Here is a 15,676-nt window from a genome sequence, read left to right as displayed (position 1 = left end):
GTCCCTCACGATTCCCTCCAACAACTTGCCCACCACCAAGGTCAGGCTCACTGGTCTATAGTTCCCTGGTTTGTCTTTACTGCCCTTCTTAAACAGTGGCACCACGTTTGCCAACCTCCAGTCTTCCGGCACCTCACCTGTGACTATCGATGATTCAAATATCTCAGCAAGAGGCCCAGCAATCACTTCTTTAGCTTCCCACAGAGTTCTTGGGTAACCTGATCAGGTCCTGGGGATTTATCCACTTTTAACTGTTTCAAGACATCCAGCACTTCCTCCTCTGTAATCTGGACATTTTGCAAGATGTCACCATCTATTTCCCTACAGTCTATATCTTCCATATCCTTTTCCACAGTAAATACGGATGCAAAATATTCTGTTAGTATCTCCCCCATTTTCTGTGGCTCCACACAAAGGCCGCCTTGCTGATCTTTGAGGGGCCCTATTCTCTCCCTAGTTACCCTTTTGTCCTTAATATATTTGTAAAAACCCTTTGGATTCTCCTTAATTCTATTTGCCAAAGCTATCTCATGTCCCCTTTTTGCCCTCCTGATTTCCCTCTTAAGTATACTCCTACTTTCTTTATACTCTTCTAAGGATTCACTCAATCTATCCTGTCTATACCTGACATATGCTTCCTTCTTTTTCTTAACCAAACCCTCAATTTCTTTAGTCATCCAGCATTCCCTATACCTACCAGCCTTCCCTTTCACCCTAACAGGAATATACTTTCTCTGGATTCTTGTTATCTCAATTCTGAAGGCTTCCCATTTCCAGCCGTCCCTTTACCTGTGAACATCTGCCTCCAATCAGCTTTCAAAAGTTCTTGCCTAATACTGTCAAAATTGGCCTTTCTCCAATTTAGAACTTCAACTTTTAGATCTGGTCGATCCTTTTCCATCACTATTTTGAAATGAATAGAATTATGGTCGCTGGCCCCAAAGTGCTCCCCCACTGACACCTCAGTCACCTGCCCTGCCTTATTTCCCAAGAGTAGGTCAAGATTCGCACCTTCTCTAGTAGGTACATCCACATACTGAATCAGAAAATTGTCTTGTACACACTTAAGAAATTCCTCTCCATCTAAACCTTTAACACTATGGCAGTCCTAGTCAATGTTTGGAAAGTTAAAATCCCCGACCATAACTACCCTATTATTCTTACAGATAGCTGAGATCTCCTTACAAGTTTGTTTCTCAATTTCCCTCTGCTATTGGGGGGTGTATAATACAATCCCTTTCTTATTTCTCAGTTCCACCCAAATAACTTCACTTTTTAAAAATAAAACCTTAAGTTATCTCAGGAATGTGACTTGAAAGAAGTTCTGGGATTTACATATTAATGAACTGAAAACTGCAACCCATTCTAAAAGGTGAAAGCCTTAACAGCAATCTAGGTTTGTTCAATATATTCCATCAGTGTATGACACGATGATTACTTGCTGTAAATTCTATGTGCTATGATCCTACTCCACTAGTTACCTGATGAAGGACCAGTGCTCTGAAAGCTAGTGCTTCCAAATAAACCTGTTGGACTATAACCTGGTGTGTAATTTTTAATTTTGTCCACCCCAGTCCAACACTGGCACCTCCACATCATGGCCAAACCTGATACGCTGAGTTGATCACTTCTCTACAATTGATCTTTCCCTGTTGACCTGGAGAAAGTCACGACTCTTGATCACTACCCAGGGATCTCAACAGGTATGGATCTGATACACAGGACAAAAATGACTGACTGGAGTTCAATGTTCACTGCAGAGTGGTAGACTGTGGGTTCCTCTCTGGGCCAGACCAACAATTAATATTCAGTAGGCTTACAGGAGATCTCCTATGCAGAGGCAGGATAGAAACCTGGGCAGTAATTATTTTTAACCAACAGAGCTCACAGTACTGGATCCAAAAACACACCCTGAAAATTATGGTTTGGTGCTTTGCAGTGCATTTGCAGTCATCTGAACAGTATATGAAACATTATATTCTGAGTTGCACATGGATGTGAGTGTGGGGGGTGTGTGTGTGTGTGTGCGTATGCCTGAGAGAGCGTGTGTGTAAGATAAGGTCTGCATGAGTGTGTAGGTAAGAGAGAGAGAGAGAGAGAGAGAGAGAGTGTGTGAGTGAGTGAGTGAGTGAGTGAGTGAGTATGTGTGAGTGAGAGAGAGAGAGAGAGAGAGAGAGAGAGAGAGAGAGAGAGAGAGAGAGAGATTGTGTAGTGTAGTGTAGTGGGGTCACCTGTAACTTGAAAGGTCTCATGACTCACTCACGCCCACAGCCTATTCGAATTGAGGACCTCACAGTGGGGGAGGCAAACCTAGACATATGTGTTTGTCTGTGGCCATCATCCATTTCTGAAGGATTAATTATATGGCTTTATTTAAAATGAAATTTTGCAACCCAAGCAAGAACATTTAATTTAATCAGCTTGGAAGTGAGAATGTGTTCACTCAGATAAAATTTGATGTTTGTGGGTCACTTACGAAGCATTCCTCCTGTTGTGTTACATTTTAACTCAGTGCCCTCATACGTCAAAGCTTACCCTCAAGGTCCGAGCTATCTTATCTAGAGCAGACTCGCTTTCTTTTGGACTTATAGATAAGTGTTTGACGGATGAAGACAGAAAGTGGTAGAGAAACTCAGCAGGTCTGGCTGTATTTGGAAGGAGAAACAGAGTTAATATTTTGAGTGCTATGTGACTCCAACAGTGGTATTGTTGCTTCTAAATCAGAAGGTGGTGGATTCAAGTCCCACTCCAGACACTTCAGCACAAATCTTGGCTGACAGTCCAGTGCAACAGTGAGGAAGGGCTGCACAGTCTTTTAGATGAAACAGGGAACCACAGACAGCTCCCAGTTGCAGGTAGATGATGCTACAACATGGTTTTTAATGGAATTGGGCACTTCTCTCTTGTGCCCTGGCTGACATCGCTAAAACAGATTTAGCAGATCATTATCACATTGTTGTTCAGGAGAACATGGTGCGCACAATGATTGGTTACATTTCTTGAATTACAGCAGTGACTGCATTTCATAACAAAACTTAATTGACTGTCAAACACATTGGGATAGCTGAGGTCAGGAAACGCTCAAGTTGCAGTTTTGATTTTCTGTGAAATTTTACAGAACGTTAATGCTTGTCCACAGAGACAAAGGCCAGTTGACTTCCCATCTTACCTGTGATCACTGCCTCTGTACTGACTGGGACGAGGCTGACAGTGTGGACAGTGTCGGGGTTCCCAATGCTGTAGTAGCTCAGACTGCAGCCCCTCAGAGCACTCACACTCCCAAGAGGGGCCCAGGAGATCACAGCACTGGTGGTGGAGATGGAGGTCAAACTCAGAGCTTCTGGAATAATTTTCAAAGAGAAAAACATTAAATTAAAGACACATTGACCTCAAGAGTATTATGAAATCAGCGAAGGAAAGGCAATTTTTACTGTTGAGTGTAAGGTAAAATTGTTATTTGCTAGATCACCTTTAAGACGATTAAGAAGGAAACTGAAGTTAATTTGAAATTTAATTCAGCCCTTTCTTGAAAGTCTAACTTTCAGGCCTCTTTCCAAGGCCTCACAAGAGCAGCTATCCTTCTTGTGGAATCTCTTTTCACTCACAGGCCCGTGGACATCACTGGCAAGGCCAGCATTTCTTGCCCACCCCTCACTAACTCTGCTTTCTTGAACCACTGCAGGCCAATATGCTGTTGACAGACACACAATGCTGTCTGGAAGGGAATTCCAGGATTTTGACCCAGGGTCTGTAAAGGATCAATGATGTACTTCCAAGTCAGGATTGCGAGTGGCTTGGAGGGGAACTTGTAGGTGGTCATGTTCCCATATATGTGCTGCCTTTATCTTCCTTGATGGAAATGGTCATGGGTTTGGAAGGTGCTGTCTAAGGAGCCTTAGTGAATTTCTGCAGTGCATCTTGTAGATAGTACACACTGCTACTGGCGTGCATTGTTGTGGAGGCAGATGTTGTGGATGTGATGCCATTCGAGTGAGCTGCTTCCTCCTGGATGATGTCAAGCTTCTTGAGTTTTGTTGGATTGTATCCACCCAAGTGGGGAATATTCCATCACATTCCTGACTTGTGCCTTGTAGATGGAGGACAGGGTTTGGAGAGTCAGAAAGGGAGCTGCTTGTTGCAGGGTTCTTACACTTTGATCTGCTCTTGTGCCCAGTGTATTTAATAGCTAATCCAATCCAGTTTTTGGTTAATGGTAACCCCTAGAATGTGATTAGTGGGTTTGGAGGGAATCAGTGATGGTGAGGCCATTGAATGTCAAGTGATAATGGTAAGATTTTCTCGTGGGGAGATGGTCATTGCTTAGTACTTCTGTGGCATAATGATCTCACTGTATTTGGACATGGATTGTGGGACAGTGTAGATGGTTATACTCTGCAGGTGAGGTGTAGGAGACACAGATAGAGAGACAGACTGACAGAGAGAGAGACAGAGAGAGAGAGAGAGAGAGAGAGAGAGAAAGAGAGAGAGAGAAAGAGAGAGAGAGAAAGAGAGAGAGAGAGACAGAGAGAGAGACACACAGTGAGTTGAAGAAAGAATGCCCATAGGTTAAGGCACATTGTAAGTAATAGTGGCAGACTTGCAAAAAACAAGAGCTGATTACTAAATTCCCACTTCCCAATTCCATCCTGGATCAGCAATGAATCCCCAAAACCTAAAAGGGCATCTGAACCATCAAAGCATTATTGAAGAGGAATGACGATTGTTCAAGTGACTTCGAAAATTGCAGGTCTACTCCGTTATAATGTGAGTTGGCACTATCCAAATGTTAAATGTGCAGTAAGTTCCAAAGTGTCACACCAAATATTATCTCCAACTTTGTGTGATTTTTATTATTTCCAAGGTTAACAGTCTGGAATTATCTAAGAGCTCAACAATGAGTGTAGGTCATTGGAAGAAAAAAAGAGATTGAGAGCTCCACAAGGTGTGATAGTACAAGAACCTGAACCAAGATGGTGGGAGGAGAAATGGTGTTGGCAAGTGCCCAAGGGAGAGAAGGAATAAAATTCAAGATAGTTGACAATCAACAGAGATCATATTCGGAATATGCTTCAGAAGGTACTGGACAAAAAAACAGGAAAAATCTTACTTATAATCATAAAGACAACAGTCAGTCATATATTTCCATGAATCAGACATTGAGTCAGAATAAAGAATGAAGCAGAAATTACCAATCTCAATGAAGACCATCTAAATCAACATAAGGAAGGTCATATGGAGAATATTAATTGTCCAAGTGTGGCCAGAACACAATCAGAGGAAGTTGTGTGTGTAAGTAGTAGGAACTTGGCATACTGCTGCATGATGGGATACTTGACCAAGGTAACAGGTGACTTGGCTCTCAGGCTTGCAGCAATAGTGGAAGAATACTGGTGGATATAAAGGCTGAGGTTGTGTATTTATAGTTTGATGATATATAGGCAGTATATCTTAAGCTCGTTAGTTTCTCTGTCCTTAAGCAACATCAGGAACAAAGAGAGTAGCTGCACTGTGCCCATCTTTATCTTGAATTACTGTTTTCAACATTACTTGAGTGCAGAATGTGATCGAAGTCAAAACAAGTGAAGTTGTTTGTATCATTGTATAAATGTAGGCTGACTGTTCAGCTCAGGAGAGTGCTGTGGGACAGTGAAGACTGTGGCAGCGTCGCCGAGAATTCACAAAAAATAAAGCTTCTTGAAACAAGACTTGAAGTTTCAGACTAAGAACTTCCTCCACATGGTGAATCCTTCGGACAGATTAACATATTACTCCATGAAGGAAAGTGAGGAGGCAGAACTTGAGTACTCTGTCAACATGAGTATGAAAGAAATCCAAGATTTGGGGCTAGGTATAGTATTGGAGTTTACGTCTGGGTCTGTGTGAATAGAGAGGAGAAAGCGAGGTCTGTAGATTCTGGAGATCAGAGTCGAGAGTGTGTCGCTGGAAAAGTACAGCAGGTCAGGCAGCATCCGAGGAGCCCTACATCAGGAATTCTGCTTCCTGCGTCGATTCTCCTGCCCCTTGGATGCTGCCTAACCTGTTGTGCTTTTCCAGCACCACACTCTCCACTCTGTGTGAATAGAACCTCCCACAATGATGAGCTATTAGAATATATAACTGAGATACTTGAAGGGAGCATGAAAAACGCTTCAGCACTGTCACACTTAGCCATGTGAAGTTGTATATAGCTCATTAATAAACCAGTGGCTGAACATACCAAGGGCTCTACTCATGGTGAAGTTAGGTGAACCAACTTACAATGAATATTTCCTGATTTGACTTTTGAGCAGCCTGAATTGAATTTTAAGTTGATAGTCCCTTGTACCTTTATTATTGCTTAATCTCTCATACTCAAGGGAATACCTCATTAGATTACTTACAGGCCCAACAAGTCCACACCGACCCGCCCAGACCCATTCACCTAACACTATGGGCAATTTAGCATGGCCAATTCACCTAACCTACACATTTTTTTTGGACTGTGGGAGGAAACCCACGCAGACACGGGGAGAATGTGCAAACTCCGCACAGACAGTCGCCGGAGGCGGGAATTGAACCCGGGTCTCTGGCGCTGTGAGGCAACAGTGCTAACCACTGAGCCACCATGCCGCCCACCGTACCTTTTTGCAATCTCCTGATTTCAAGCTCAGTTTATGCAACCTAGCATCATAACCTAATGGTCAAAACGCAACCTTAGTGTCTGTTACATAACTCTCTACATTTTGTACTCTGGTCTCCTTAAGATAAAGGTTAATATTAGATGTTGTTGTGATGCATTTTGCAGCTGACCACTATCAGTGATTTGGTACCTCAACCTTCGTCATGTTGCTTAGTTCCTAGATTTCCACAAGTTAATTTTCTTTTAATTTGCCGCACTCAGTCAAAGTGTCTTTGTGTTGAGACTCTTTATCACAGTCTGTGCTCTACCAATCTATTTAATTGCCTGAGGAGAGCTTCTACAAAGTTTTTATTGCCCTTTTTCCAAAATGAATCTCGACGTACTTCACAGTAATTATGTGCCCTTTCATTCTGTAGCATAAAGATTTTTCTCAACCAGAAATGAAATGGCTGTAGCCCAGGGTGGCTAGAGACAGATGGGTGAAACTACTTGTTTGACCTTGTCACTTGGTTTAAAGTTTAACGACAGATTTTCCCTTTGAGAGGAATGACTAAATATCTCAGAATCAGAGCCTTCCTTGGAATAAGCCTTATACGGTTCCACTATTTTAGGAACCACATGTTCTGGACGTTATTCAATTTGTTTTTGACACTGTTAACTCCACATCATCCCCATTTCTAACCAAATTTCTAACAATCAGTGGTTAGAATTGGTACACAAAACACTGTTTTATCAATGAGCTGATTCCACATCACTATGACCTTGTGTGACATCAGTGGGAATTATTCTCTCTGTGAAGATCACTAGTATTGGTATTGACTAGTTCAGCAATCAGGAGTCCACTCATTCCTCTCAGCATCTTCAATCTTGAGGCAAAGGTTCCTTCAGTCTCCTCCCCCATGTGTCATCTAAGTATTGAAGAGCATCCAAAGGAGATTGCTCTGACAAAACCACCAGAGGACAGCTGCCCCTTGTCCCGATTAACTGCCAGTCCTGAAGACAACTGTTACTGAGCTATGTTGTACATTTCCAGCCCAATTCTGCTTTCCATCAAATACTGGCCTAAATTATGGTGAGTTGTTTGACAATGCATGACCACAGTTTATGAAACATTGAAGGAGAGATTTGGGAAAAAAAAATACTCACCAGAGTAGGTCCTGAAGGTAAAAGGCTGAGTGGTCACCAGGCCATCAGAGGAGGTGTTTACCTGGATCACAGTGGTACACAGTGATAGGGAGCCCAGACCTGGAATTTCAGTCACATTAGTCACCGAGGCTAAATACAAAACATGCGAAAAGTAACTTCCATTAATACCCCCCGAGTCTCTCATGTATCTAAGTGATTGAATCCGCTTCAAAGGAGGGTTGAGTCAGATTTGGAAGATCCAATGATCAAACCCTGCTCATCTGGACTATCTTATATTCTGTTAAATTTGAGACCATTGTAAACTCTACTGCCACATCCAAACACTTCCATTCACATATCACTGTTGATCTATCTTGGCTACTCACCTAGTAAATTATTCTATTTTAAAATTCTTGCCCTTGTTTGTAATGCCTCTTTGGTCTTACCATACCTCTATCTCCAAATTCATCTCCTGCCCACAACTTTGAGATAACAAACAAAAGAAAAAGCAAAATAATTACAGCATGGGAACAGGCCCTTCAGCCCTCCAGGCCTGCTTTGAACCAGATCCTCTATCTAAACCTGTTGCCTATTTTCCAAGGATCTGTATCCCTCTGCTCCCTGCCCATTCATGTATCTGTCTAGATACATCTTACATGACACTATCGTGCCCGCCTCACCACCTCTGCTGGCAATGTGTTTCAGGCACCCACCACCCTCTGTGTAAAGACTTTTCCATGCACATCTCCCTTCAACATTTCCCCTCTCATCTTGAACTTGTGACCCCCAGTAATTGAGTCCCCCACTCTAGGAAAAAGCTTCTTGCTATCCACTCTGTCTATATATCCCATGATTTTGTAGACCTCAATCAGGTTCCCCTCAACCTCCATCTTTCTAATGAAAATAATCCTAATCCAGTCAACCTCTCTTCACAGCTAGTGCCCTCCATACTGGACAACATCCTGGTGAACCTCCTCTGCACCCTCTCCAAAGCATCCACATCCTTTTGGTAATGTGGCAACTAGAACTGTACGCAGTATTCCAAATGTGGCAGAACCAATGTCCTACACAACTGTAACATGACCTGCCAACTCGTGTGTTCAATACGCTGTCTGATGAAGGAAAGCATGCCATATGCCTTCTTGGCCACTCTATCGACCTGCGATGCCACCTTCAGATCTCTCTGGACATCAAAACATCCATGCTCCTCCACATCTGGCCTCTTGAGTATTTTCAATTTTAATTGCCCCATCTTTGGTGGCTGTGCTGTCAGCTGCCAAGGCTTCAGCATTAGAATCTCCTTGCTGTGACTCCTAGTGTCTCCCTGCTCTTTTAAACACCCCGTAGTTACACCTCTTTGACTAACATACTTCATTTTACCACTTGTCAACATTGTCTTCTCTGTCTCAGTGTCAAAGTTTCTTTGCTCACACTCTAGGGAAACACTTGTACATTTCACTGTTATCAGTGCCACATAAACATTTTATCATCTTACAAATACAATGGAAGTTTTTTGTTGAGTTAGCCAATCTCAGTGCAAATTTGTGAACGCCATCCTGATTCCATTGAGATGGTTGTCAAATATCTCAAGGTTAGGATTTGCCTCAGCTTACTGAAATGTTAAATGACTGTGGCCAGTGGAATAATACTCTGGACAGAGGTCTCAAGTGATAAAGAAACCAGACCTCGGTGCCTTAGGACACCGTTCAGTGCATGTCACTGAAGTAGGTGTTCAATACCCATGACTTCCTGCTGTAGTCCTCTCAGGTTCTGTAAACTGGATTTGAAGTTTCAGCTAAAGTTCTGTACTTCTTCCCAACTCAGTGCCCCCACCCCTGTTTCCAGTCTGCATGAAGACTGATGGGTCATGTTCATCAGTACTGGCTCACATGAACAGAACCCATGTAAACTTTGCAAAATGCACTATCTGCACTCAGGGTCAATGGACACAGTCCAGATACTGGAAGCAGACGGGAATCTGACCCCAGTAAAGTTTTAGAATTGAAAGAAGTAGAAAAAAGGCAAAACTTGGAAAATTACAACTTATAATAACATTATTAATAATGATTATAGCAGGATTTGTAGACCAGGTTATTGCTGCTTCTTTGTTGAAAGAGGTGCCCAAGGATAGAGAAGACACGGTGAGATCAGAAATACATACCAGCTAAAACTAAACTGGTGGTGTTTCCAGGTTGGTGAGTTTGCAGCTGGATGATCCCATTGGTATGGTTTGTGCAGTTTGTGTTAACTTGGTAGTTGAGAATCTCAGTCCCGGGTATTGGGACGACCGCCCATCTCAATGTGACATTGGATCCTGTGACACTGGCTGTTACAGCTTGTACCATGTTCCCGAGCTCTAGGGAAGAAGTGGAGAGGTAGACAGCTTGTTAATATTCAATCATTACTGCAAAGGAAGAGTGTGCACAGCTAGAACAGAGATTGATCATGAGTGATTAATGTATTGATAGTATCAGAAGAGAACAGGGTGTTTTTGGAATTAGCAAGATCTCCTTGATAAGTTCCTCAGACACAAATAATGTAACTTTCAGCTAGCATACAGGTGCTAGTGAGCTGAGATTTAAAATATAACATGTTTCTTTAATATTGACCAAAAAAAAAACAAGACTTCGGGATTGTTCTGCTGGATCGTGGGTGGCACGGTGGCACAGTGGTTAGCACTGCTGCCTCACAGCGCCAGAGACCGGGGTTCATTTCCCACCTCAGGCGACTGACTGTGTGGAGTTTGCACGTTCTCCCAGTGTCTGCGTGGGTTTCCTCCGGGTGCTCCGGTTTCCTCCCACAGTCCAAAGATATGCAGGTCAGGTGAATTGGCCATGCTAAATTGTCCGTAGTGTTAGGTAAGGGGTAAATGTAGGGGTATGGGTGGGTTGCGCTTCGGCGGGTCGGTGTGGACTTGTTGGGCCGAAGGGCCTGTTTCCACACTGTAAGTAATCTATCTATAGAGAGGATCCTTTATAAATCTATCATGCATATTGAATTCTGTAACATGGATTCAAGCATTGAGTCTTGAACCATGAGTAGGCAGTTCAGTGACATTGAGTGGTCAATTCTTTAAGTGGACTTGAACCCTTGACCTCAATGAGCTAGTGACTGAGCCAAGCTCCCACACCAGGATCCAGGCTCCATGCAAACCCCAGGGTTCAGCTGCAGCTCCATCGGGCTCCAAACACAAACCGGGACAGTATAAAGACTGCCTTCAGTGGAGAGAAATGCATGTGGTGGGACTGCCTTACCATAACACCTGGGACCTGATCTCCTCCAGCCTGGTTTGCAGCGACATACCAGGGACCCGGCGCTGTCTCGGTGACAAACTGCATTGACGTCACAACTCAGGTTCAGGCACAGACGGGGCACTGCAAAACCAAGGGCACACCGGAATATTAATGTGTTCACACGGTGCAAGGGCGAGTTAGAGAAAGTCTGGGCAAGACTTTCCCTTCCCCCTACCATTACAAACACAAATTCATTTAAGGAAGACTCCACATTGTCAAAATCCATGATGGAGACAATCCTGACTTTTCGCCAATGATATAAAACAGACCCCATCGTTTCAGCCACATACATTGTAGTCAATGAGAGAATACTTCTCATTTTCATCATACTTCAATGTACAATGGACAGTTGATTGGACATCACTCAAGGTCAGTATGCCACTCCACAGCTTTCACTAAGATATGCGGCTGTATGAAGACTTCAGCTATTTGGGGCTTTGTGGAATTAGAACAGTAGTTAACCTAGCAAATGGTTCAAGTCTCAGGGAAGTTATCTTTGTGTGATCCCTCAACCCCTCCCTCACATTCATTCGGTGCAGGGTTCTATAGTGATGCTGCAATGTAACATTAGGGTCCAATTAATGAAATAAAACACAAACACAGAAGACTGGCTCCTTATCGCTGTGTTTTATGGGAATACGGTTTCTTAACCCAAAGACTTGTGGATCTATAGTTTTGTGGATATACAATGTTGCTGTTGCACAAATGTCACACTGTCTAAATGTCCAGCAAAGTGGGCTACTTAGAGAAAGAGAGAGACCAGTTTTCCCAAACACTTTCACCGTCTTTCCTCACTGTATCATTGAAATGTATTGCACGGGAAGGAAGAATTCACCCCACTGTGTTATTTGTTTAACATAATCTGAGGCATTATGGGTCAGTCTCTCTGTGTTCACTGAATATTCTAGGCACAACATTCAACTGATGTTTATGTTCTTTATATGGGACATGACATTTCAATACAATCTAATCAGATTCAAATTGCTTATTTCATAGATTTGCTCTGAAGTGAAGTCCTGATTTGCAGTTTACGTTTGATAAGAGTTGGAGAGGACTAGATTTGGGCTCAGTGATTATGAGCAAAGAGTTAAATAAAACTCACCCATTTCATAGTAAATTTTGAACCTTGTGTTCGGCACGTTGGGGCCAGAGTAGAAATGGACCCAGGAGTCCGTGCAATCAGAGAGGTGAAAGGTCGTGATGTTCAAGTTTTTCTCGGTCAGTGTGAACTGTTTCTGTCGATCGGGATCTGTTCCACATCCAAATGAGATGTAATCCTCCTGGGACTCCACAGAGAGTGACTCCACCCGGAATCGGATTCCTGTGTGGAACAACAGTACAGGCATTAGTTAGTGGAAGTTACAGTTCTGTATCGTGTTCATGGTGTGCACTAATTACTTCAAACATAGATAAGGATAGTATGAATAATCCTGATGCCCTTATGCTGTTAGAGACATGTATGACTCAGTGGCATCTGTCCTACTTCTGAGTCATAACTGAGATGGATTCCAGCCCTATTTCAGATACAAGCACAGAATCTAGACTGCGATTCAATAACAACTTATGTCCATATAAACAATAAAAAAACACAAGACACCAATCTGCATAAACGAGATAGAAAGTCAGACACTGTAAAATATCCTCAGGCACTACTTCAAAGAAATACAGGGTGATCTCCATGGTGTCCAAGCGAATACTTCTGCATTGTTAAATCTCGACTAGAAGTTGAACTTGTTTGTCTTGGATTGATCAGAACTGGCAGGCAAGGAGTAGACTTAAAATAATGACAGCATTTTACACAGCTTGAGATGAGGGTACTTCTCTGACCTATCACCTCCATCCCCACCCCCATTCACCCATTGTACTCTTTGCTACCTTCCCCCACCCTCCTCTCTGAACTATCACCTCCATCCCCACCCCCATTCACCAATTGTATTCTATGCTATTTTCTCCCCATCCCCACCCCCCTCTCATTTATCTCTCCACCCTTCAGGCTCCCTGCCTGTATTCCTGATGAAGGGCTTTTGTCCGAAACGTCGATTTTCCTGCTCCTCGGGTGCTGCCTGACCTGCTGTGCTTTTCCAGCACCACTCTAATCTAGACTCTACTGATTGGTTGGGCCATCATTCACATAGAGATGCAGCAAGAATAGCTGACTGTCAATCTGAAATCCTGAGACAAAGTAGGCAGAGTCTGATTGATCAAGGAATTTCCATGGGGATGCAGCAGAGTTGGCAGTCTCCAGGATGCCTTGGTTTGAAGAAAAAGTGCAATGTTTGTATAAATTCAATTTGCCTTCATAAAACAGGGTCCTGTGTATTTACATATGCAACTTCTAGCATACAGAAGTGCTTCATTGCGCAGGCCAGACTGATGATCCTAAACTCTGGTGCAACTCCTAGCCCAGGCTGATGGTCCCAAACTCCGGTGTAACTCCTCACCCAGAGTGGATTAATTAATAAGTAATTTCCAACAACAAAATCACAGGTAAAGCAAAACTTCTTTTTAGCAATGTTTAAGTTGTGTGCTACCTAGCATCTAATATTAATGCTTCAATCAAGGTGAATAATGAACAGACAATCTAATTATTATTCAATTGCTTTTGGAAAGCCTGTCTGTCACACCTCCAACATTTATTGATCACTTTCAGGGACTGGTGAGGAACTCCACAGAATTCCTTTCACTCCCAACCTGAGGGATTTACTTTAACCTGGTTTGGTCTTTTCTGGGTTGAGTTGTTTGGGATCTTGGTGAGTCATGGTTGCTGATTTGTAATGGGGTTATAACAAGCACAGTCCAGAAGAGGAAAAGACATACCAGACTTGAGATGTTAACTCTGTTTTCCTTTCCAGACCTGCTGAGTTTCTCCAGCCTTGTTTGCATTTGGATAGCCTGGTTAGAATGGAATCCCCCTCTGCCTGTCTTTTCATTCATTCTTATGTAACTAGCACCTTTTATGTTCACAGGCTGCGCAAATACCTTCACCAAAGACAAACATTTAGAACTAATCTCTGTTGTGATACAGAGAAAGGTGGCAGCCAGTCTGTGCACAGAAGGTCCCACAACTATCAATGATGAAAATTGGCATATAATCAGGTTTTGGCAACGATATCCCTGGTCAGTGTTGATCGCTCATAGTGAGGACATTATGAAGGCAAATATTTGCTTTGGAAACAAAAATAGAAATTGCTGGAAAAGCTCAGCAGGTCTGGCAGCATCTGTGGAGAGAAATCAGAGTTATTGTTTTGAGTCCAGTGACCATTTGTCAGAATCCGCTTTGGAACTGAAGTTATGTGTGAAACAGGCATGTCCCAACGCTGAAGAATGTTACATTGGAGACCTGTCCATCTTGTGCACCATGGGAGCTTTTGTGTTCACCTCTGTCAAAGTAATGCTGGTAGGTATTCCCTGGTATCCTGGACTCAACACATATCACTCAACCAAATTATCAAGCCAATCACCTCACTGCTGCTTATGGCGTCTTGCTATGTTCCATTTCCTACTGTGCGACAGTGTCTGCAGTATACCATCAGCTGTAAAGCACTCTGCATGTACTCAGATCATGACAGGTGCTATACAAATGTACATTCTTGCCAGTCTCTCTTTCATGCCAGGTCGTTAAGGAGTTGTGCGGACAGTACTAAAACTTTGCAAAATCATGCGATCAGTTGCAGAGATCGAAACGATTTAAAAGTTCTTTTCTTTCTCTGCATGGGGTTCACTGGCCTACTGCACTGACAGGAACTGCAGCTATGCTTCCATCCCACGGACAATCTTCATTGGCTGAAATACCCCCAGGAGTTCAGCAACATAATGGCGATGATCCTAGCCATGGACAAATGGCTGGGTCAGATGAAGTTCCCATTCCTCACCTATCCAACATCTCATTCTTGCCGGGTTTACATTCTGGTGAGCAAACTGTCCCACGTTTAAAGATTTTCACCTTCGGCATTCCTGTGACCAAGACAGAAAGAATCATAGGGAAGTGGGGAGCTTTCTTCTCCCATATCCTTCAAGCTGGACTGAGAAAGGAGCAGTAGAGTACTATCAATGCCCAGGATGTAGTGTCGCCTGCGTGCTCAAAATTGCGAACAGCAGTTTGAGCTGATTCTGGAAAGCAGACAGGTCTGGGAGCCCCTGCGGCCACTGATCACTGACTCCCACAAAGGCTCATGTGATCCATAATAGGAGGAACTGCACAAGGCAAAAGGTCATGTGCTTAAACCTTCCAAAATGTGCTCCAGACTGAATGGCAAATCTGGCTTTGAGAGAGAACTAGCTCACACACTGGCTACCAAAGAGTCTGCTTTCTGGACAGAGAATTGTGCAGCAGTTTAATTTCACCTTCAGGAATGAGTTGCCATTTACCTGTGTACTGTCGAGTGGTGTTAGACAACTGGGCCATGTTGAAGAACCAGTACATGTCTGCGCTGTTCTGGTACAGACTCGGGAAGTTATTGGACGTGATAAAGCCTGATACACAGGGGCAGGGATGCCCTGATACAGCCGGCTGGTTCGCTGTTCCCGGGATAATTTCTGGTGGGCAAAAACATCCTAGAAACAGAAAAGGAAAACATGAAGTGGTTTATCACAAGTTTGTTCTAGTGGTTTGCTCCTATGTTCTACCATAATGTTTTAC

General features: G+C 43.1%; 1 protein-coding gene across 1 annotated transcript in view; it reads right to left on the bottom strand.

The window, feature by feature from the left end:
* Positions 1 to 15,676, bottom strand: part of LOC140457814 (uncharacterized) — a 71,017-nt gene that overhangs the window by 9,893 nt on the left and 45,448 nt on the right. The window contains exons 22-27 of the mRNA XM_072551431.1: positions 15,406 to 15,591; positions 12,140 to 12,358; positions 10,999 to 11,118; positions 9,906 to 10,100; positions 7,766 to 7,864; positions 3,170 to 3,340 (exon numbers count right to left, since the gene is read on the bottom strand). Of these exons, the coding sequence (XP_072407532.1) occupies positions 3,170 to 3,340; positions 7,766 to 7,864; positions 9,906 to 10,100; positions 10,999 to 11,118; positions 12,140 to 12,358; positions 15,406 to 15,591 (990 nt within the window). The remainder of the gene's footprint in view (positions 1 to 3,169; positions 3,341 to 7,765; positions 7,865 to 9,905; positions 10,101 to 10,998; positions 11,119 to 12,139; positions 12,359 to 15,405; positions 15,592 to 15,676) is intronic.

Source organism: Chiloscyllium punctatum, chromosome 32 (genome assembly GCF_047496795.1).
Source record: "Chiloscyllium punctatum isolate Juve2018m chromosome 32, sChiPun1.3, whole genome shotgun sequence".
Classification (NCBI taxonomy): Eukaryota; Metazoa; Chordata; class Chondrichthyes; order Orectolobiformes; family Hemiscylliidae; genus Chiloscyllium; species Chiloscyllium punctatum.
The sequence above is the reverse complement of the archived record's forward strand: the minus strand, read 5'-3'. Positions and strand labels throughout refer to the sequence as shown.